Source organism: Bubalus kerabau, chromosome 2 (assembly GCF_029407905.1).
Source record: "Bubalus kerabau isolate K-KA32 ecotype Philippines breed swamp buffalo chromosome 2, PCC_UOA_SB_1v2, whole genome shotgun sequence".
Classification (NCBI taxonomy): Eukaryota; Metazoa; Chordata; class Mammalia; order Artiodactyla; family Bovidae; genus Bubalus; species Bubalus kerabau.
Genome location: NC_073625.1, coordinates 120,377,179 through 120,400,455, shown reverse-complemented (window position 1 = coordinate 120,400,455; position 23,277 = coordinate 120,377,179). Strand labels below are relative to the sequence as shown.

The following is a 23,277-nucleotide window of genomic DNA, read 5'->3' as shown; positions in this document are numbered from 1 at the left end:
CATATCACAATTATCTTTCCCACCCCTGTTTCCCTTTCCAAGTTCAAGGATAATATGATCCTAGAAACAGAACATCTTTCTGTGTGATGCCAGCTTGATCACAAATTAACATTGACATGGTGGCATGAACCATATTAACCTTCTGTTCTTTGTAAATCTCTTTGATATTCCAGTAATTATAAAATACAGCTCTGATCCCATTAAGTCTCTGCTATCCCAGACCTTCCCAGTACTGTTTAATGGGTACGGAGTTTCAGTTGGGGAAGAGAGAATAAGTTCTGGAGATGGATAGTGATGATGGCTGCATAGCAACACGAAAGCACTTAAAGCCCCTTAAAAATGGTTAGCATGGTAAATTTTACGTTATAAATCTTTTGCCACAATAAAATATCAGTAAGTGGAAGGAAACAATAAAAAAGAAGAAGAAAACACCTTCAATGAATGGCTCTCCACTATCTAAAATGTATATTAAAATTTCTTAGCCAGATATTCCAGGTCTACAACACCCTTTCCCATCACTAAGGTTCTGCTCTGATCAAAGTCACTCTGTTCTCTCCTGACTCCATGCCCACATTCACATGACTATAATGTCTACAAATTGTTTATCTTAAAAAAATTTTTTGTATATATTATGACATTTGACATGCAAAAGGACTTTCTCTTTTTCAATTTATTTTTCATTGCCAAGACAGTGGTTTACATTATATTATAAATAACATTATATAAGTTTTGCCAACATTATACTTCTATTTCAGTATGATCACCACCAAAATTTTAGTTTAGGAAACCCTTCTGATGGAGAGACTGCCTCCTTGGAGCCAGCCAGTTCTTAGAGATAGCCAGGGTCTCAGCCAAGATTATGCCTTTGATATGCAAACTAACCAGTCAAGAGTCATACCTTCTCTATCTGGCCACACTCCCCTGGAAACATCACCCCAGGGCCAGCTACTAGACAACTAGAGATCAATCCTATAGACCAAAACCCATCAAAATCATTCCAAATAGCTAGTTGTCATCTATGTACCCTGCCCTGTCTTGTATTTCCTGCAGAAACTCCTTTATAAAGGCCATAACCTGAGTATTCCCCTCAATCCTCCTTTCCTTCCTGATCAAAATCTGGCATTCCATCTCTGGCCCTGCCTGGTAGGACACACCTCTTCTGTCGGGGAACTGTAACATTAAACACATTTTTCAATGGCATTTTCTGCCAGCAGCCACTTAGTCACCTTTATAAATTAAGACACGGGTACAAAACAGCCCTTCATTTCCATCTTACCCTCTTATAGCTCCCACCTTCATACCAGCATGTGTATATAGATGAAAAGAATATATTCAGGAGAAGGCAGAATAAGAGGCTGGTTGGGAGTAACTGGTATGGGATCAAGGATTATTTTAAGCAATTTACTGCAGATGGAAAACCATAGAAAAGAAAGATTTCCTGGGGATTTATTTTAACCCAGTCTCATAGTAAGAGACAGCTAAATATACATTTTCTTTTTTATTCATTCATTAAGTCAATGAATATTTATTGAACACTGACTATACGCCAGGCAATAATATTAGCATTAGGGATACAGTAGTAACCATAGTAAGAGGTTTAAATTTCGTATGACGGTTTTGACTATAGAGGGACAGAATGCTATTTTAATTCATTGTGATTCATAGAATATTGGAGCTGGAAGAATCCTAAAAGATTCACCTACTCAGTTCCTACTTTTCCTTCTCTAAACCCTAGAATCTGAGATGAAGAGATGTATCTGTCCTAGATGACATATCCAATCAGAGACAAAATGAAATCAGGTACCCAGTACCCACATCCAAGGTTTCCTGCCTCACAAGAATGTAAAGTAAAGCACTTGTGCATTATGACAGTGATGATAAAAACGGTGCTGAGGGTGATGACGAAACACACATACCTTGTCAAAGCAGACCAGGTTTAATTGTCCACATACGTTGATCCTCTGGGGGCTAATGCAGAAGATGCCTCTCTTCTTCAGCCGCCTCTGGGCATACATAATGCCTGTGGTCAGAGCAGCAGGCAGAGCGGGGGGAACTGCAATTGTGATGACGTCGAGGGCTTTCTTCACTACCTCCCCGGGAGTTTCCTGGGAGGACAAAGTTAGCTAGTACAGATAAACCCATCGTGAGCACTTCAACGCGCATGACTTTTCCCCTCATCTTTATTTTCTATCTTGGTGCAGATTTCTAGAAATTCAATGAGCTGGCCAAATGTGGTTTAAAGAGAATGAACACGTTTATTGGCTTTCTCTATATTTTGCCAAAGTGTAATGAAAAAGTCTGTAACAATTCATACTGCTACCAGCGGAGAACAATGTACCAGTGTGCCACGACCTTATCAACATTGGTTTTTGTTTAAAATTCCTCATTTAACAGCTATAAAATATATTATTGGAATAAACATATTCTCAAATTGAAGATGAAAAAATAGAGTAAGGCAAAATCCAAGAGTAGAGCCATGTTACTATCTCCATAAACACAGTGTTTTATCCCATTAGATCTGATGGCTATTATGGAGCTTGGTGATCAACTATATTGGGGATCTTGGAATATGTAGGCAGGTTTCAGCATTTGGCTTTGTTTTCTCAGGTTTGAAAACCACCCCTTAGATTAAGGTCAACAGGAGAAGAAGACACACCATATAAATGAGTGTATATGCATTGTGCTAAAAGAATGAAAGCAGCTTACCCCACTGAGCACATAGACGCACAAAGTATAGATCATCCCAATGGTGGCTGTCCCTACGAGGCACAGGAGGAACCTGATGGCGTCTCTGTAGAGCTTAAAATTCATCGGCTTGGGGTAGAGAATGGATCTCACGAGGTCTCCCTTTGCGGTGTTGAATCCTGAAGCAGTAAACACACACCTTACACTCTCAGGGTGACAAATCCTTCTGCTAGCCCTCTTCTAATCTTCAGTAGGGCCTTTGTTTCCTCTAGAGAAACTTAAACAGTGCTTAAACCCAAACACAATTAAAGGATGATTGCCAAAATACCTAAATGCTAGAATGAATATATCCTAGCTCTTTCAGAGCCTATTCCTCTCTGGCTTTCCTTCCTTATATTTCTAATTTCAGTGCATCCCAGAGATAGTAAAGCACCCTATGGGGCAGAGCACAGCTTTGCCAAATATAGCTTCATTTTAAGGAAAGGATTTGTAAGTGTGTACATACACATGTGTGCATGCGTGCACACACACACAGAACACTTGAATTTAAATGGTCCAGTAAATACAGATGGATTCAACTTCTAATGCTTTTTATCATCAAGTTTTCAATTTCTAGTCCTGCATGGAAAAAACTTGGGGTTTATTCTTTGGGTTAGAAAACCTAAGCTCTAGGTCCTGCTCTGTCAGTGACTGGCTGTTTGAGTTTTGTTTTTTTTTTTTAAGAAAAACTTGACCTAAATTGTGCGGGTTCCAGCCTATTCATGTACAAAGTGAGGACAGGCATCTTTGTTCCACTAATTTGATATGTGGAACTAGTTTCGGAGAAGGCAATGGCAAGCCACTCCAGTACTCTCACCTGGAAAATCCCATGGACAGAGGAGCCTGGTAGGCTGCAGTCCATGGGGTTGCAAAGAGTCAGACACGACTGAGCGACTTCCCTTTCGCTTTTCACTTTCATGCATTGGAGAAGGAAATGGCAACCCACTCCGGTGTTCTTGCCTGGAGAATCCCAGGGACAGGGGAACCTGGTGGGCTGCCGTCTATGCGGTCGCACAGAGTCGGACACAACTGAAGCGACTTAGCAGCAACAGCAGCAGCAGCAGGAAATAGTTTATAAATTACAAAGCACGTGAATAATACTTATTGTCACCAGTGTTATTGTTCTTACTAAAAGGTATATGCCATAGTTAAATTCACATTTTAAATATCTCTATTTACATATATGGGGTTTGTCATCTAAAGACTGCTCCTTGCCTAATTCATTTAAAGCACTAGATAAATGGAGTGAAAGTATTTCATGAAAATAATAAAATGCAGGAGGTGCTAACTAACCTGTCTGCAGTACCACTGCTTTCACGGGGCTGGAGCAGGCCCCCTTGGCCTGGATAACCTCCGTTCCACAGAAGAGGACATGCCGCTTGTACTCCCCTTCACTCTGTGTTTTCCAGGGCACTGAGCCATCCACCTTAGGTAATGGAGTTTTAGTGACTGGAATACTTTCTCCTACAGAAAACAAGCATCTCAGTTTGTGAGGTGGGAGACCTTCATTCACTTAAATCCTGCATTCACCAACCCATCACATGCCAGGCATTTTTTGTGAGCTTGTCACGTAGCAGGAACAACCTTTGGTATAGATGATATAAGGAGAAACATAGTTCTTGTGTTTAAGAAGTTTGTAGTCCAGAGAGGGAGACAGCCATTAAAAAAATTAAATATAATGTCATGTTAGAAATACTCTAAGTCTTATAAAACCAGACAGGGATGCTGAGATAGATTGGAAACAACCATTTAGGGAATAGCAGGTTGTGCAGTCTAGAATGCAGGGTCTGGGGAGTAAGAGGTCATGAGAGCTATGTTGGAGCCAAGGCTTGGAGAGCCCTGCATGCACACACTTGCGTGTTTAAATCCCTTTCATTAGGCACTGGTGGCAGGAGAGAAATAGGGAGGTATTTCGTTGTCCGATTCAAGAGAGTACTATCACATTTACGTACCAGAGAGTGTATTCTGTCTTCAATACAGGGAATGAATTGGAAGACTGATGAGGTTGCAGACTCATACAGTTGGGAAACCATCGCAAGGGTCCCAGCTGAAGAGGACAAGGTCTGAACCATGGCAGCTGACAGTAGGAGCAGGAAAGAACTGGTTTTGAGAAATAAAAAAGTGAGCAGCTACCAAACTTGGGGAGATTTTTATATTGGTAGATCATTGCAACAGAGGAATTTTAAGTGGCTTCCTGGTTTCTGACTTGAAAGAATGAGCAGAGGGCGGGTATTAATCATTAACACAAAGATTGTTGGAATCCTTACAGGAGGAAGGAGGAACTGCCTTTTGGTCTCTGAGTTAAAGATGACTTGTGGAAGGACCACGGTGAGTTGCTTTGTAGGCAGTAAATTTATTTGGGTCCTGAGCTCAGGGGAGAGGTCTTGACTGGAGATATTTAGTCCCAGTTCATCACCCTGTAGACAATAATTACAGCTATGGGAAGAGACAAGATTATTTAGGGATCACATGAAAGATGAAAAAAGAAAAAAATCAAAGAACCCTGAACAGCTTCAGAAATCGAAGAGGTGGAGGAAATGGAGCCATACAGGACACTGGAGTATTATTCAGAAAGAGACAGTGCTATCTGGGAAGGTTAGAGAGACGTGTTTTCAGAAGGAAGAGGTGGTCAGAATAGTCAAATGCTACAGATCGGCTAAAAAGATGAGAAATTTAAAGAATCCATTGGATTCGCCAATTGAGACTTGAGCGACTTTCGCCAGTGTACTGGGAAGGGCAGATTTCAGTGGATTGAAGTGCTAATACAAGGTGGTGAATGAATTGTGAAAGTAAATAATAGCGCCTGTTCTGAGAAAGCTTGTTAAAATCCTCTACCTCCATTCATAGAAAGGATAATATAAAGTCAGGGATATGTCCCAGTATACTAGAGCTGCTTTCATTAGGAAAATGATATTTGGTATTGTAAATGTCCCAGCACAAAGGGGTTTTTATCAAATCTATGGATTCCTTAGAGAAAGAAACCTGACCTGTCACATCGTTTTCTTTTTTGTTTTTTTGTAAGTTCACACAGACTGTGTGCTGATGTCTGCATTTCATGCCTTCCCAGTCCACCAAGAGAAATGGTTTGATTTGGACTTTAATGGGAATCATGGTACATCAATACATTTACAGCCTCCAATTGCATCTCTGAAAAAGCGCCTGTGATTCTTACAGAAAGGCTGTAACATCTCCTCCTAACTGCATATGTGAGTTAGAACTCAAAGCACTGTGACCTTGAGCAAGACCTTCTCTCTGAACCTCGGCTCCCATATCCCTGATATGACATCTCTCCCAGCTCCAGCATGCAATTGAAAAATGAAATCCAGGGACTTCCCTGGTGGTCCAGTGGTTAAGAATCCACTTTATAATGCAGGTGATGTGGGTCCAATCACTGGTTGGGGAATTAAGCTTCCACATGCCTGGGGCAACTAAGCCCATGTGTCACAAAGATCCAGCATGACCCAACAAAACATTCCATGTGCCGCAACTAAGACCCGGTGAAGCCAAATACATAAATATTTATTTATTTAAAATTAGAATAAATAACACTGAAAAGTAAAAATGAAACACAATTATTCAAAAATATCCAGTGTGCGTTTTCAAAGTAGCAGCTTTGGCAAATCCTGCATCAACCACTTTTCAACATTTTCAAACCAAGCTAGAAAGAGCTTGAACTTGACCTGGGGCAGGAAGGGTGTTTCAGGATGTCATTAACGGTTTTCAAACCATCTGTGTTTATCTGAAGATACATTTTATAGAAAAACACTAAACATAAAAGCCACGGGTGATTCTGAAACATCAAATGACCTTTAAAGTTTTTTAAATCTTTAAAATGACAGGATTGTAATAATCTTTTTTGCAGGAAAGAAATGCTAAATGCTCAAAAAGTTAGGACTGTTATCGAGCCTAGCAAATAGAAATCAGCTTTAATTTGAACTCTCGGGTCTGTCCAGTGCAGGACTATTAGTAAGATTTGTGAGAGTAGGAAGGTCCCATAGCAGCTGCATGCTCTGCCATTATCATTCAGAAGAAACCTGGGAGAACCAGCGGAGGCTGTATGTGAGGCGACAGAACTGTACCTGTCAGCATGCCTTCATTCACCACACAGCTGCCATCAATCAGAATGGCATCACATGGCATTTGCACTTTGTTCCCCATCAGAATGAATAGATCTCCAGGCACCAGGAAGCGTGATTCTAGCTCCTGGACTCCAGCTGGAAGTGTGAGGAAACAAAGTTGAGTCAGGTTTTTTCCCACAAAAACACAGTCCAACATCTACCTAAATTGGAAATCAATGAAAAAGCAACCAAAGCATATATGAAAAGGAAGCAATTCCACAACATTGACTCTAAATCTGCAAACAATAAGAAAAAAGGTAATATATTATATTACATAAAATAAAGACCTTTGTATGGCAATAAAAAAATAAATAGGCAGAGAAAAAACTAATGACAAATTCAGAGAACATGTTTGAAACTTACATTGCAGACAAAAGATTAATATTCCTAATAAAAAAAGTTTGAAAAAAAAAAGATGTAAAGCAAATGACTGTATAGCAAAATTGTTACCATATAATTCACATGCAAACAGACACACACATACATACTACAAGCAGCATGGTGTTTGAAAAGATATTTATTCTTACTCATAGTAAGAAAATTGAAAAATATATCCTTCCTTTCTGCCTTTTGTCCTTCTTTCTGACCTTCCTTTATTTCTTACCTTCCTTATTCAGTCCCAAAGCCCCAAAGCTACAAGCAGTTAAGCAAGATAGACATCCATGCAGGGGGCTAGGTATAGTGGGGATAGGGGTGGTAGACCATTCCACATGGTGAAGCCTTAACTGGATGAGTGGGTGCTTACGTGGCTGGGTGCAGAGTGACAGAGCCCAAGGAGGGAGACAAGATCCCCATAGTGGCAGTGGTCTGTTTTGAGATATTGGAGTCCAGCCAGGTGAGAAAGACAGGATTGATACTATAAGTTGATATAATGAGGCTGAAGAGAGACAGGTTTCTCACTGAAGAAAGGAAGTTATAAGAAACAGAAATAAAATCAGAATGAACTTTGTGGTACTGGACTGGAATTGGAAATGATAGTGTAAATGGATGATTTTCAACAGATAGTAAAATAACATAGATGTGCATGTGTGTATATATAAGAATATATGCAAATATATTTGCTTGCCTTTTTCTTTATTTTATTTTATTTTTTTTTAATTTTATTTTATTTTTAAATTTTACATAATTGTATTAGTTTTGCCAAATATCAAAATGAATTCACCACAGGTATACATGTGTTCCCCATCCTGAACCCTCCTCCCTCCTCCCTCCCCATACCATCCCTATATGTAGTTTCTCTAATTCTGTTCTCTGAGAGGGCTTGTGAGCAGTGAAAACCCAATAATGAAAAAGAATGTAAAAGGCTCTACACTGAGAACTATAAGGTATGACTGAGAAAAATCAAAGAAGATTAAATGGAGAGATAGCATGTCCATGGGTCACAAGGCCCAAATTTGTTAACATATCAATTTTTCACCAATTGATCTACAGATTCAACACAATCCCAGTCAAACTTTTAGCATATTTTTTTTTGGTAGAAATCGACAAGCTGATTCTAAGAGTCATATGGAAATGCAAAGAGCCCTATATTGCCAAAACAACTCTGAAAAAGAACAAAGTTGGAGGACTAATGTTATTCTAAGACTTATGTAGTCACGTTATGTGGAATTAATATAAAGACAAGTAAATATTAGAATAGTAGAGAATAAGGAGTCCAGATAGATCTATTCAGGTGCAGGAAACTGACTTTTGACAAAAGTGCAAAGACAATTAAGTGAAGAAAGGATTGCCCTTCCAATATATGGTATTAGGACATTTTGGATATCTGTTTGCAAAAGATGAAAGTGAAAGTGAAATCGCTCAGTCGTGTCCAACTCTTTATGACCCCATGGATTGTAGCCCACCAGACTCCTCCGTCCATGGGATTCTCCAGGCAAGAATACCGGAGTGGGTTGCCATTTCCTTCTCCAGGGGGATCTTCCCAACCTAGGGATTGAACCCAGGTCTCCTGCATTGCAGGCAGACGCTTTAACCTCTGAGCCACCAGGGAAGCCCTCCATTAGTCATTAGGAAAATGCAAGTTAAAACAACAATGAGATACTACCACTCACCTATTTAAATGACTAAAATGAAAAACTGACCATACTGAGTAGTGGTAAGAAAGTGAAGCAACTGGAACTCTTACACACTGCTGGTGGGAATGCACAATGGCACAACCACTTCTGAAAACAGTTTTGCAATTTCTTTAAAAATTAAATATGGATTTGTCATATGATTCAGTCATTCTACAGTCAGGTATTTTCCCATAAGAAATGAAAATGCATGTCCATAGAAAGAATTGAATCCAAACATTCAAGTAGAATTATTTATAATTGTCCCAAAGTGGAAATAACTCAAATCTCTGTCAACAACTAAATGCATTCACTAACTGGTCTACCTGGACAATGGAATTCACTTATAAATAAGAATAAGCTATTAATGTTCTTAAAAAAATGGATGAACTTCAAAATTATTATGAACTTTGTTCTTCACAAAATTAAACCCAAGCTATACTTTAAAAGTTGATGATGGAAAGGAAAGCCTGGAATGCTGTAGTTCGTGGGGTTGCAAAGAGTCGGACACGACTGAATGACTGAACTGAACTGATACTTTAAAAGGCAAAGATGCATACTGTGCAGTACCATTTATAAAATATCCTGAACATGCAAAGTGGTTGCCTGAGGATGGGGATGCACAGTAAGAAGTTGAGAGGGAAGATTACAAACAGGCATGAGGCAGCTTTTAGAGGTGATGGACAGTCATTATCTTCATTGTGGTGATAGTACATGGGTAGGTACAATGTCTAAACCTACCAAATTGTACAATTTAAATATTAATATGTTCAGTTTATGGTATGTCAATTTTACTTCACATTTTTTTTAAGTGAAAAAAAAAGTCAAGGTCCTCAGCCCTTTAAGTTATTGCACAACAAACCGACATATGAAGATGAGAGTAGTAGGAACAATTAGAAATAAAAATTTAAATCCCTTTCTGATTTCATATGGACAACACATAGATCTAAAATGAAGTGACTTACCATTTTTCCCATATATAGAGACTGTAATGTTATTATGTGCTTCAACTAAACGGTGGAGCTTTACAGATTGCTGAAAAAGAAGAACAGACAATAGGAAAAAAAAAGCCTTTTCTATTTTAGGATAGGCCCCAGATAATAGCCAGTAGAGTGTCAGCCTTCTTTAAAGGTGGAGCCAACTGAATGTACTCTTTATAAACAAGACAGAGTAGCCTGCTACTCAACTGAAAAAGCATCCAACTTGTGGTGGCCTTCATCCAGTGATAAGAAGCATGTGTTGCTTAGTAGAAAGAAATTTCCCAGCATGCTCTCCCCACTCAAAAGAACTTTGATCATTCAAGATTTATGTTTATACCTAAATAGCTTCAAGAACCAAGCATTATTTCAGCTTTGGGTCATCCTACATTAGAGTTCCTAATTTAACTTCATAAGGACTTTAATGGTTCCTTTCTTTCCTCATAGTATTTTATATACTTTAATATATAAGATATATGGGACATTGACAGTGAAAAAATAAGAGCAGACAAAAATAGTAATATATTGGATTTCACATTTATTGGGAAACTATTGTGTGAAAGACCTTTTATAAGGTTCTGGGGATTAAAAAGTCCCAATCATTTGGTCTTTTCATTTTCTTTTTTCTGATTTTGTTATTTAAGACACTTCTTCAATCTCCTAGCTTCAAATCATTTACAGATTTGATTAATATGTCCTAAGAGTAGTCAACAGAATAATATAAGGTGAAAAAGTTTTCTGCTATTAATCTATTATTTTATTTATTTATGCAGTCATTCCACATTTATTGAGTAATCTTTATGCTAAGAGATAGCAGTAAAATGGTCAACAAAGCAGAAATGATTCTTACCATCAAGATATTTACAACCTACTGGGTAAATACATTTAATCAAATAATCACACACATAAATATATCACTATGATCAACAATAAAGTAGAAAAAGTAAAGTATTTTTGGAGCATATATAGCTAATGAACCAATACAAATCTTAGTGACATTGAAATAAATAGGTTATTGAACTATGAGTTTCAAATTCAAAAGAGATATTTGGACTGGAAATATATACATAAATTTGAAAGTCATTAGCATATGCTTTCAGAATTCATTAGTATATACAATATAAGAATAGTGAAGACTCAGTTGTACTCTTATGAAAAGACCATCAAGACACCATTATTAATAATAGCAATAAAGCTAGGTAGAAAATAATGTAATTATGCTCCCTCTTACATAGGAAAGAAAAACAAAATATATGTATATTCCAAAAAAATTTTTGGAAGAAAGCACAAGAAGCTAATAAAAGGTTGCACAAGTGGAGGGATGGAGGAAGAGGAAGCCTTTAAGTGGTAAACATTTTCCTATTGTTTTGGGTTTTAGACATCCATGTTTTGAAAAGCCAGGTAGAGGGGGATGAACTATGAAAAGAGACTTCCCTGGTGGTCTAGTGATTCAGACTCCTCACTTTCACTGCAGGAGGCACAGGTTCAATCCCTGGTCAAGGAAGTTCCTCATGCTGAAAGGAGCAGCCAAAATGAAAAAAAAAAAAAAAAGAGGCAGGGGTGGAGGGGTGGGAGGGAGAATGAAAGAACATCTGGAGAAGTGAAGAGTGTGCTGTCAGTGAAGCCAAAGGGAAAGTAGTTAACATAGTCAAGTGCAACGGAGAGGTTTAGTGAAATCTACACTTTGGAAAAAGTATTCACTATAGGAAGGGAATCATAAAATCTGCAAACTAATGACCAGCCACCCAATAAAAAGTAATGAGGGACATGAATACAGTTCACAGCAAAAGAAAAACAGCTTAAAACAAGAAAAAAAGTTTAACTCTCAATGGAAAACATGCAATTAAAGTTAAAGAATTCTGTTTTCACTTATAGTGGCAAAAATGAGGAAAACACTCATCTACCCTTAGGGGAATATTAGTATTACTTGTTTAAGAGACATTTGACAATGTCTACTAAAATAGTATACAGCTTATGATTAAGTAGTTCTAGTTTCAAATATAGAAAATTCATATGTCCTTATCAATACAGATACATTATACACACATTTACATGTGATATAAATTACACATATTTGTGATTTATACATATTTGTAAACACACATATACACTGATGTGTGAAAACATATATGTGCAAATATCCTCAATGTATCAGTGTTTTACCAGCAAAAGACTAGAACAATCTAAATATCCATCAGTATGACTGGCTTCAAAATTATGGTACGTTTAGAGAAAGTATATTTGTGCAGATATGGAAAGATATTTAAGATATATTAGGTGAAAGATATTTAAGATATATTAGGTGAAAATTGCAAGTGTATAACAGTATATATAGTATACTTCCATTTGCACAAAACAAATTAATGCATATGTGTTTAACTGTGCTAGGAGTATGTAAAGCATCTGGTCCCAGTGAATGCCTCTTAAAAGGAGACCCAAACACTGAAAGAAGGGGAGTACTTACTCCTCGTTTACAGTTTTGTTCTGTGTGAATTTTTTTATTACATCCATATGTCATTCCTTCTATCAAGAAACAACACCACCACCTAATTTAAAGAAAAGTATTGTCCTTTCATTTTAAAGTTATTTTAGGATTATAGTGGTGACCTTAACAATAGTTGTTTGAATGGAATCACAAGACAGGAAGCCAGCTCAGTATGGGTGAGACATGAGAGGGAGATGAGTAAATGAAGAAAGAAGCAAAATGAGCTCAGTAAGTTTTGCTTCAAAGGGAGAAAAGGGGTAGAGTCATAGCTGAAGTTTAAGGCACAGTTAAAAAAAATGAAAACTTTTTTCATTTGTTTCTTTTTCTTTTTTTAAGTTGGGAAATACTTAAGCATGTTTAAGTGCTGATGGAGAAACATGAGCTTGTTTAAATGCTGATGTGAAAGCTCTTAAGGAGAAGGAGTCATTCACTGACCACATAAGCAGGTTGAGAAGGTAGGACAGAATGCTATAAAGCATAGGCAGAGGACTTCCCTGGTGGTTCAGTGGCTAAGACTCTGAGCTCCCAATAGGAGCCTGGGGGCCAACAGGGGGCCTGGGCTCAATCCTTGCTTGGGAAACTAGATCCCACATGCAGCAACTAAGAGTTCCCAAGACCTGGTGCAGTCAAATAAATAAAAATAAATACCAAAAAAAAAAAAAAATTAGAAGAAGAAGAAGGCAGGCAAATGGCATTTCCTCATATGTAAGAGAGATCAAGGCAGGAGGAAGGTGGAGACAAAACTCATCTGGTTGTTGGAGAACGGGGAATTGAGCAAATTCCTGTCTTATGGTTTCCATCTTTGTGAAAAAAGCAATGAAACAGACTATTAGCTGAGTTAGAGGAAAGGTAGAATGTGAATAGTTAGGCATCTTAGAAACTCGAATGAAGGTTTGGTCTGAAACTTTAATTTCAGACAATTGGAGAGCATGTTGACTAGAGACATATAGAAAGCTTGCCCAGATGAGATCAATATTCATGGATTTATAACACAGTCAACCAACCTACACAGTGTAATATTTTTTCCCAACAGCACCTGGATCCCCTGGTATAGATATAAGGAAAACCAAGAGTTGGATTGGGGTGTTGACAAATGAGTACCAACTCAACATAAAGAGTAAAGATACTAAACATTCCTTGGTGGTGATGGTTTCGTCACTAAGTCATGTCCATCTCTTTGAGACCCCATGGACTGTAGCCCACCAGGCTGCTCTGCCCATGGGATTTCCCAGGCAAGAATACTAGAGCTGGTTGCCATTTCCTTCTCAGGGGATCTTCCTGACCCAGCCCAGTCTCCTGCATTGCAGGCAAACTCTTTACTGACTAAGCCACAGAAGTCCCTATTAAACATTAAAGACTCCTCTACCTCCACCATCTTTAAGATCCATCAGTATTCTCTACATATTTTTCACTTATTTTTAATTCATAAATATACACATATTCTAGTAAAACTTAATAAACTAAACAGAGGGGAAAAATAACTTGAAAGGTTAGGGATTGAGATGTGAAGGAATGGAAGAACCAGTACTTGTTGAGCATGAGCAGTTGTGCTAGATATTTACAAATGTGGTCTCATTTGTTATGAGGAGGGCAGTGACTTCTTCCAGGTGGCTCAGCAGTTAAGTATCTGCCTGCAGTGCAGGACACCTGGGTTTGATCCCTGGGTTGGGACTATCCCCTGGAGAAAGGAATGGCAACCTACGCCAGTATTCTTGCCTGGAAAATCCCATGGATCAGGAGCCTGGTGGGCTACAGTCCATGGGGTCACAAAACAGTCAGACACGACTGAGCACACACATGGTGGGCAATGACTATTTCCCCATTATACTCTTTTCTAACAAAATTTCAACAAAGTCAGAATTCTTCCTTTTTGAGACTGTAGTGTTAGTGGTTAAACTCACCTCTCTGAGATCATATACAGTCAAAGCGATGGAAATGATGGACATGATTATGATGGCAAACGCATACTCCTTATAGTCTTCACTAAACCACAGACAGACACTGAAGAGTTGAAATACATAAAATGGATTTAAAACCTATTGGCAGACATAAAAACAGGAAGACAAAGGAGATATTTAGGCTTTACACTTGGCTATTCATTGGCTTTTTTGTTGTCATAATCATCTCCATGACACAAATCATCCTATAAAATACTCTTATTCTATTTATACAGCAATTGCCATGTGCTAGATACTGCACTAAGCAACTTGATCTGAATTTACTCATTTAATTCCCATAATTATCTCATTAAAACAGAAGTCATTACTTATCCCCATGGTAAAGATGAAGAAACTGAGCCTTAGATATTGAGAAATTGCCCAACGTCACAGAGCAGCAAGTATCATAGACCAGGACCTGAACCTAGACAATCTGGCCCCAGAGCAACTTACTTTTAATCACACGGCACCTTATTAATTTACAAAGTATCATCTCATGTTTCCTCATGTTGACCATGACAACTGTCCCTTGAGGAGTACATAATATTATGGCTTCCCTGGTGGCTCAGATGGTGAAGAATCTGCCTGCAATGCAGGAGACCCGGGTTCAATCCCTGGGTCAGGAAGATCCCCTGGAGAAGGAAATGGCAACCCACTCCAGTGTTTTTGCCTGGAGAATTCCACGGACAGAAGAGCCTTGCTGGCCACGGTTCATAGGGCTCGCACAGAGTCGGACACGACTGAGTAACTAACACAGTGTATGTCTATCATGTGTATGTAGTAGTAGAATCATGGCCAGTTTACATTTACTGGCCTTCAGAAGACTGAAGTAGTAGGTCAGGTTTACAAAGTTTAAATTCTTTCTAGTTTATTGTCCTTCTCTATGACAAACATTGTCATATCTAAAGCCTTTCAAGTACTTTATCGTATGAGTTGAAGACTAAATTTTGTCATAAATAGAGAGCCAAGCTGAAGGGGTAATCTGTAGCTGAGGATCTAGAACACTATGGGAGAAAGTAGAGATTTAATTCCAACAGTTGTAATCCTGCTCGGATTAAAAACATTTTGTGCCCTTACTAAAATTCCTTCTAGTTGATTTTCATCTTTCTAAAACAGAAATCGTAATCTTTGCCTCTGGTTAGGGAATAAGCACACGGAAACTTTTCTTATCAGTTTCTTCTGCTCTCATTCATGCCTTAAAGCTTGCTAAAAATTATTGAGAAAGAAGCTGGGGTTTAGTAAGCCTGTTTTAAGGCAAGGAGGAGCAGAGATCATGTGCAGGAGAGAATCCAGAGTATATCTGTATAGTTACAGTGTCAGTAATCACTGTAAAATGAAGAATACGCCCAGGGATAGAGTCAAAGAGAAAAAATTCAAGGACATAAATGATGGTCAAATCTTTCTTTCCCTCCCACACATACACACTGAGATTAATAGAACTAATAAGGCGGAACAAACACTTATCTCTTACAATTTTAGGTGCTGAGGAAATTGTGTATGCTGCCCATAAGAAAGGGATTGAGTTAGTTAAGTTTTAATTATTATTACAGTGTCACAAAGACGAGAAAGGAGATAAAAGCATAGGATTAAAAAGGAAACATAGAACGGAAATTCTATGTTCACTGAGTCATTAAAGGGTAAGTAAACACATGAGCATCCTATCTTATGCTATAACAGGCAATGTGTATGCCAAAATAGACCCCAAGAAAGAGTAGGGATGTGACTGTGCTTAGCATTCTTTTAAAATAGTCCAAATTATGGTTACCATTGACAAATAGCATTCTTGATCTTTTGACTAGAACCAAACTTTTCTAGCCAGCACCAAGAGAAAATACTGATTACCTCCTTGATGAGCAGCTTCCAAATGGGTGTGATTTCAACATCAATAGTATTTGGCCCACATATTAACCTCCTGTGGGGAGAGATCACAGATCATTCAGTCTTTATTTTTATTTATAAAAATAAACGATTTCTCATCCATTCATAAAAAGGTCTGTTCCATGTTCACTTTCTCACTTGTCAGATCAATATAAGCCTCCCTTGTAACATAACACCTCCATCTTTCTCAAAATAACTGGAGAAGGGGAGGGTTTCCAGGTGCAAAACCAATAAACATGATCCTATTACATTTATTGAACTAGACTCTTCATGAAGTTTAAATTTTTCCCTGATGGTAATTTGGATATTTAATTTTAGTCATTGTTCCATTCAGGCAGTTTCAGGATTGGCACCCTCTCAACTCTGTCTCTCCCCAGCTCTGGCTCCATGGATGTGGGATGGGGGTTCATTACAAGAGAACAGTTTTACTGATAAGAAATACCATGCCTGCTTCGCTCCTCCTATTCAGTTCTGGGAAGCTGCAGAATTTATTTTGTGAGTGAGTGAAAAGATGTTGAATTCTCAAAAATAGTTGCACAGATACACAGCCCTTTAATTGAAAATTCAGAGATGTGTTTCTTTGATTCTACAGAACAGTGACTCTCTGTGAGTATTTTGCTGTTAAGAACACTAAGACACTTTATCTGTGGCTTCTATGTAAATACTCAGATCAAAGAACTTAACAGAATGTATTACAGCAGTGCTTCCCAAATGTAATGTTCACGTAGATAACCTTGTGGTCTTGTTAATGGCAAGATTCTGATTCAGTAAGGGTGAGGTGTGGTCTGAGATTCTGCATTTCTAACAAGCATCCAACTGAGGCTGATACTGTAGATTGTAGGTTTATTCAAAGTGCCACCAAAGCTCCACTCTAAAATGGTCAGGAGGGGAACGCAGGAATCACAGAAACTTAGGACTAGCAACGTGTGTATAGAGCTCTCCTCCCCACTTTTAATAATTAGGAAACTGAAACCCAGAAAGGAGAAGCTATGTGCTTAAAGCACACAGGAAATTAGTAACAGGTTCTTGACATTCAACACAATGCCCTTCCCAAACCTCACTCCTATGCCCAGTAACTGAGTTAGAATTGTAGAAGAGCTACAAGTCTCAAGTGATATTTTTCTACTGCTCTATAATTATTATTTTGCTACATTATATATTGTAATACATATTTCCTGATTAGTCAAAACTGGTTTAACCTTATTATAGTAACCTTGAGAAGCATCGTGCAGAGTAGAAAGATAACTAAACCTATAGTCAAAGATGTAATTCTTCCTCTGTCACTTCCATCTGTGTGACCTGGTTTAGGCCATTAACCTCTCTGAGTCTCAGATTTTTCATCTGTTTTATTGAGATGATAAGGGTGTCTGTTCTAACTCACCCACAAAGTTGCTCTGATGAAGCGAGATAATGTATATAAACGCATTTGTTTTAATAATATTAAATAGAGCACTACAACATATTCTGATATTATTAATAACCAGTTAAGACAGCTATTTCCAGGACCCTCTTTTAGACTACCTGGTGACAGTCGTTTCTAGCTGTCAATATAGATCAATAACAATATAGATAACAGTACAGGCATCTATGCGTCTATAGGTACATAGATAGATAACAATAAACTTGGTACCTAATCTCTTGTTCTTCTGTTGTCAGACCAGATCCAAACTTTAGGTGTATCTTGGCAGAACTTAGCCAGTCTTCCAAACAGCTAAAATAATAATAATATTGAGAAAGACATATTTAGCAAAATATTTCTGAGATAGTATTTTTCTTTTTGGATACAATTGCTCAAACAACTTACCCAATTTTCTGGAACTGTCCTTCCAAGTTGTCCCAAACATATCTTATTTTCTGCACTTTTATGCATCTCACCTGCAAAAGAAAAGTACTAAGAAATCTCCAGTTTGAGGATCAGTGGATACACACAGTCCAGAGACTAAAGAAGCATTTGTGGAAGAAGCAAAGGGAGAGCCCTAACATACTTAAGATTTTATCCTTTCCTAGCATATCTTATTCTTGGCTATGACAGAAATGGCATTCTTTATTTGAAGTCTTCATTCAGTAAATGTGCACCATGGACTTACTATATAAGTAAAACTCAGCCTCTGCATTCCACTACTTGATAACCTAACAAGGGAAGAAGATATGTTATAAAAAGGGAAAACTATATCATACAGTCAAATTATATACATGTCAAATGAATGCACAATAAAGCAAAAATTATAGGATTGAAATACTGTAGAAATATAGAGGGTAGATGACAGAAGGTGTCATGGAGAAGAAGAATCAGAGCTGCATTCTTAAAGGATTGGAAGAATTTTGTTCAGATGAGAAGATGACATTTCAAGAGGTTTTGTACAATTTAGTTGTGGGGAAAGGCAGGTGAGGGGGGACCTATTAGACAGCAGAATGGAGAAAGAGGCTGGAAGGATGAATAAAGATCAGAGTATGAATTCTCAAATGCTTGGGTAAGTATTTAGAACTTAATTTTGTAAGCAACAGATTTGCAGAATAACCTATGGAAGAGACACTAAAAAAAAGATTAGACTGACAGGTTCTAGAAGTCTGTGAGGACATTATTCAAGAAAATGAACTCTAGGAAATGAGCATCTGAGGGTACTGGCGATGGGAAGGGGAAGAAAGGTTAATGCTATGACATTAGGACTTTCTGTTTCTAATTTTTAAAGCAATTTTACCCATGAATCTGAACTTCCCTTAACTGGTGATCTAATTAAGCACAAAGAGAAACGGTAAGACTGTCATATAGTTATGCAGCATTAGTTGGAGTCAACTAAGGCACTTTTTAAAAACACTGATAAATGCAGATATTGAGCCTAGGTCCCAGAACTTTCCTTTTCAAGACTTCTGCCCCTTCCTCATATTTTATTGAACATGTGTCTTCATTTGTCAGTCCACTTATTTGTTTGATGGAATTAAAGATGGTGGAGAGACTTCCCTGGTGGTCCAGTGGCTAAGATTCTGAGATCCCAATGCAGGGAGCCCAGGTTGATCCCTGGTCAAGGAATTAGATCCCACGTGTCATAACTAAAGACACCAACAAAGATTAAAGATCCCATGTGCTGTAACTAAGACCTGGTGCAGCAAAACAAATAAATTATGCTGTTGTTGTTGTGGTCGAGTTCAACTTTTGTGATCCCATGGTCTGCAACCCACCAGGCTCTCTGTCCACAGGATTTCCCAGGCAAGAATACTGGAGTAGGTTGCCATTTACTTCTCCAAGGGATCTTCCCAACCCAGGGATAGAACCCACATCTCCTGCATTGGCAGGTGAATTATTTACCCCTGAGCTACTAGGGAAGTCCAAATAAATAAATAAATATTTTTAAAAAATTTAAAGATTGTAGAGGCCAAAAATATTCTGAGGCTGTGTCCATGGGATGATTTGGGATGCCTACTTCTCCAGGTTCATGGCCAGCTAACAGGTTAAGCAATCTGTTAGCTGGGTGCTTGACCTTTTTTTGCTTTTGTTTATTTTGGCAATTAAGACAACTGAGTGGTAACAATTGACAGTAGAGAAACTGCTCAGCAATTGATTATATCATTTTTAAAAACTGACCTTGAGCTCATAAAACCAATTTAAATAGTTGCCTACACCTATATAAATTTAAGAGAAAGAAGTCTGTTATAAATATGTTTTAAATGAGGCAACGCCAAAGAATGCTCCAACTACCGCACAGTTGCACTCATCTCACACGCTAGTAAAGTAATGCTCAAAATTCTCCAAGCCAGGCTTCAGCAATACCTGAACCGTGAACTTCCTGATGATCAAGCTGGTTTTAGAAAAGGCAGAGGAACCAGAGATCAAATTGCCAACATCTGCTGGATCATGGAAAAAGCAAGAGAGTTCCAGAAAAACATCTATTTCTGCTTTATTGACTATACCAAAGCCTTTGACTGTGTGGATCACAATAAACTGTGGGAAATTCTGAAAGAGATGGGAATACCAGACCACCTGACCTGCCTCTTGAGAAACCTGTATGCAGGTCAGGAAGCAACAGTTAGAACTGGACATGGAACAACAGACTGGTTCCAAATAGGAAAAGGAGTACGTCAAGGCTGTATATTGTCACCCTGCTTATTTAACTTATATGCAGAGTACATCATGAGAAACGCTGGACTGGAAGAAACACAAGCTGGAATCAAGATTGCCGGGAGAAATATTAATAACCTCAGATATGCAGATGACACCACCCTTATGGCAGAAAGTGAAGAGGAACTCAAAAGCCTCTTGATGAAAGTGAAAGTGGAGAGTAAAAAGTTGGCTTAAAGCTCAACATTTAGAAAACGAAGATCATGGCATCTGGTCCCATCACTTCATGGGAAATAGATGGGGAAACAGTGGAAACAGTGACAGACTTTATCTTTTTGGGCTCCAAAATCACTGCAGGTGGTGACTGCAGCCATGAAATTAAGAGACGCTTACTCCTTGGAAGGAAAGTTATGACCAACCTAGATAGCATATTGAAAAGCAGAGACATTACTTTGCCAACAAAGTCAAGTCTAGTCAAGGCTATGGTTTTTCCTGTGGTCATGTATGGATGTGAGAGTTGGACTGTGAAGAAGGCTGAGCACCGAAGAATTGATGCTTTTGAACTGTGGTGTTGGAGAAGACTCTTGAGAGTCCCTTGGACTGCAAGGAGATCCAACCAGTCCATTCTGAAGGAGATCAGCCCTGGGATTTCTTTGGAAGGAATGATGCTAAAGCTGAAACTCCTGTACTTTGGCCACCTCATGCGAAGAGTTGACTCATTGGAAAAGACTCTGATGCTGGGAAGGATTGGGGGCAGGAGGAGAAGGGGACGACAGAGGATGAGATGGCTGGATGGCATCACTGACTCGATGGACGTGAGTCTGGGTGAACTCTGGGAGTTTGTGATGGACAGGGAGGCCTGGCGTGCTGCGATTCATGGGGTCGCAAAGAGTCGGACACGACTGAGCAACTGAACTGTACTGAAATACGAATGTTAACTAGCCATAATTCAAGTAATACTAATTTAATATGATGGGAAAAGAGTAACCCAAATACATTTGAATGGCAGAATTCAAAAAAGATCATTTTATAGACATAAACTCCCTAGGATATTCTTTGGGGATTAACCTTTATTGTAAGACAAATCCTGTTGCATAGCTTATAATACAGGGCATGATACTCCTAAGAGTTAATATGCACTGAACATCTACTACATACCTGCAACTATATTGATCTTTGCTTTTCTTAATTAATTGAATTTCATCAATTAATATTAGCAGTAGGCATTATCAGAGTTTAATAATTGACTCAAGATTACAGTTTTGAAGGATGAAGATGAGATTTGAACTGAGCTCTGGCTCCAAAATCCATATTCTTTATAATGTTCTATACTGTAAATTAAAGATTGGCACAGTGGAGGATCTGAATTTAACCATTTTATTGAAATATATAGCAGCTGTACAATATTCTGTAAGTTACATGTGTACAATATAGTGACTCACAATTTTTAAAGGTTATATTCCATTTATAGTTACTTTAAAGTATTGACTATATATGAATTTAATCTTGTATTTGGAAGGAAAAAAGATTCACCTTCTCTAGCATCTGCAGGAGCCATAATCGTACTTACCTTTAGGTCTGGCTTTCTTATGGCTCTATTAATGATGCTCTCCTCGTCGGTGATGAAAGGACTGTCAGGATTGAGCCGAAATGCGCTGTTCAAGGCTGACAGGCAGATCCACATTACCTTTTTCCGAGAGTAAGTTTGGAATTCATCCTGAGGAAATAAACACCAAAACTCCCGTGAAGTTAAGGAAGTCATCAGGCTAAAATTCAACCCGAAAAGCATTGTTTTAATATAACTGTGTAAGTTTGCAGAGTTAACAAACCCTCTTGATGGGACTACATGCCTTTGAAAGCTGGTAGATTTAGAGCTTTAAGGGGCAAAGTCTCGTCATCACTTACTGAGGACTCAGAAGGTGAATATGATGCAGTGGCATATGACAGCACTCAAGAGTCACGAGGCAGACGTTCAGGTAAGAACCAGTTTTCCCTATTACCCTCCAACCATGGGGCTACGACCACATACAAATTTCATAGGGAAAAAAAAGTCCCAAACAAGCAAGCATTCCAAAGTGTTTCTAAAGGGCTAAGAGACCAGGTGAACTGAACCATCCTCTTATTTTGAGGCTTAACTTCAATGCCACTCCCTTTAACACCTCTTGTGGGGGTGGGTGTAGGGAGGACCATCCCTATACCAGCTCCAAAAGACTGCCACTGTCCCTCTCTTGTGCTCCCAATTACCTTCTGCCTTACATTCTCTTAGTTCTTCCAGACTATCTTGAAGGTAGGTGCCATATTTTACTGTCGCTTACATCCCATCCACATGGGGAATTTTGATTCACTGAATGAGAATCTGATGAATGGATGAGGAAAGTATGGAAAGTGTGAGCTGAACATGCCCAGGGGTAATTGTCAAGATGCTGGCATAGGCAGCACTGAGGAAGGCATCTTTGTGCATGACCCTAATTGAAGCTGCTTCAGTTTCAGTTCACTGGTGACTCCATCACAGCATGAAACTAGAGGCAGCAGCACTGGATTGAGTAACAGGGACCATGGTGGTCGCTTAGAGACTGATTGATAATAGCAATGGTTATTATCTGAATGGGTAAATGACACACGTAAATTCCACTTGGATGTCTGGTAAACCTCAGGAGCTAGGAAGAATGGCCAGGAAAGTGAAGCCTGGGAAGCAATTTGAGGCCTAGGAATGTAGGTCAGAACCAGAGATTGTCTCCATCACAACCACTGTTGCCATGAAGAGTGAGCTGACTGCAAAAGGCAGTGAGAAGCGTTAGTAATTATTGTAGCTAAGTCTCTTACAATGATTCTCCTCAGGCAAACCCCACCTCCATGCCTTTGTTCCTGCTGTTTCCTCAGCCTGGAGTGTGTATCTTTAAGTCTTCCTGGGGCTGGATCCTAACCATCCTTCAGGGTCTGACTCAAAGTTCATGTATGGGAACATTCCTAACTTCTCTGATCTTTCCTCTAAATCATCAGGGTACTTGAGATTCTTACCACATACTACCTCACTGCATCATCCTTTGTCCCCT

General features: G+C 38.6%; 1 protein-coding gene across 1 annotated transcript in view; it reads right to left on the bottom strand.

The window, feature by feature from the left end:
• The window catches only part of ATP13A4 (ATPase 13A4), a 128,353-nt gene that overhangs the window by 48,816 nt on the left and 56,260 nt on the right, over nt 1-23,277 (bottom strand). Inside the window, exons 4-13 of the mRNA XM_055570095.1 lie at nt 21,795-21,941; nt 17,975-18,045; nt 17,801-17,881; nt 16,135-16,204; nt 14,257-14,391; nt 9,859-9,928; nt 6,804-6,938; nt 4,018-4,188; nt 2,707-2,864; nt 1,917-2,105 (exon numbers count right to left, since the gene is read on the bottom strand). Coding sequence (XP_055426070.1) covers nt 1,917-2,105; nt 2,707-2,864; nt 4,018-4,188; nt 6,804-6,938; nt 9,859-9,928; nt 14,257-14,391; nt 16,135-16,204; nt 17,801-17,881; nt 17,975-18,045; nt 21,795-21,941 — 1,227 coding nt within the window. The remainder of the gene's footprint in view (nt 1-1,916; nt 2,106-2,706; nt 2,865-4,017; nt 4,189-6,803; nt 6,939-9,858; nt 9,929-14,256; nt 14,392-16,134; nt 16,205-17,800; nt 17,882-17,974; nt 18,046-21,794; nt 21,942-23,277) is intronic.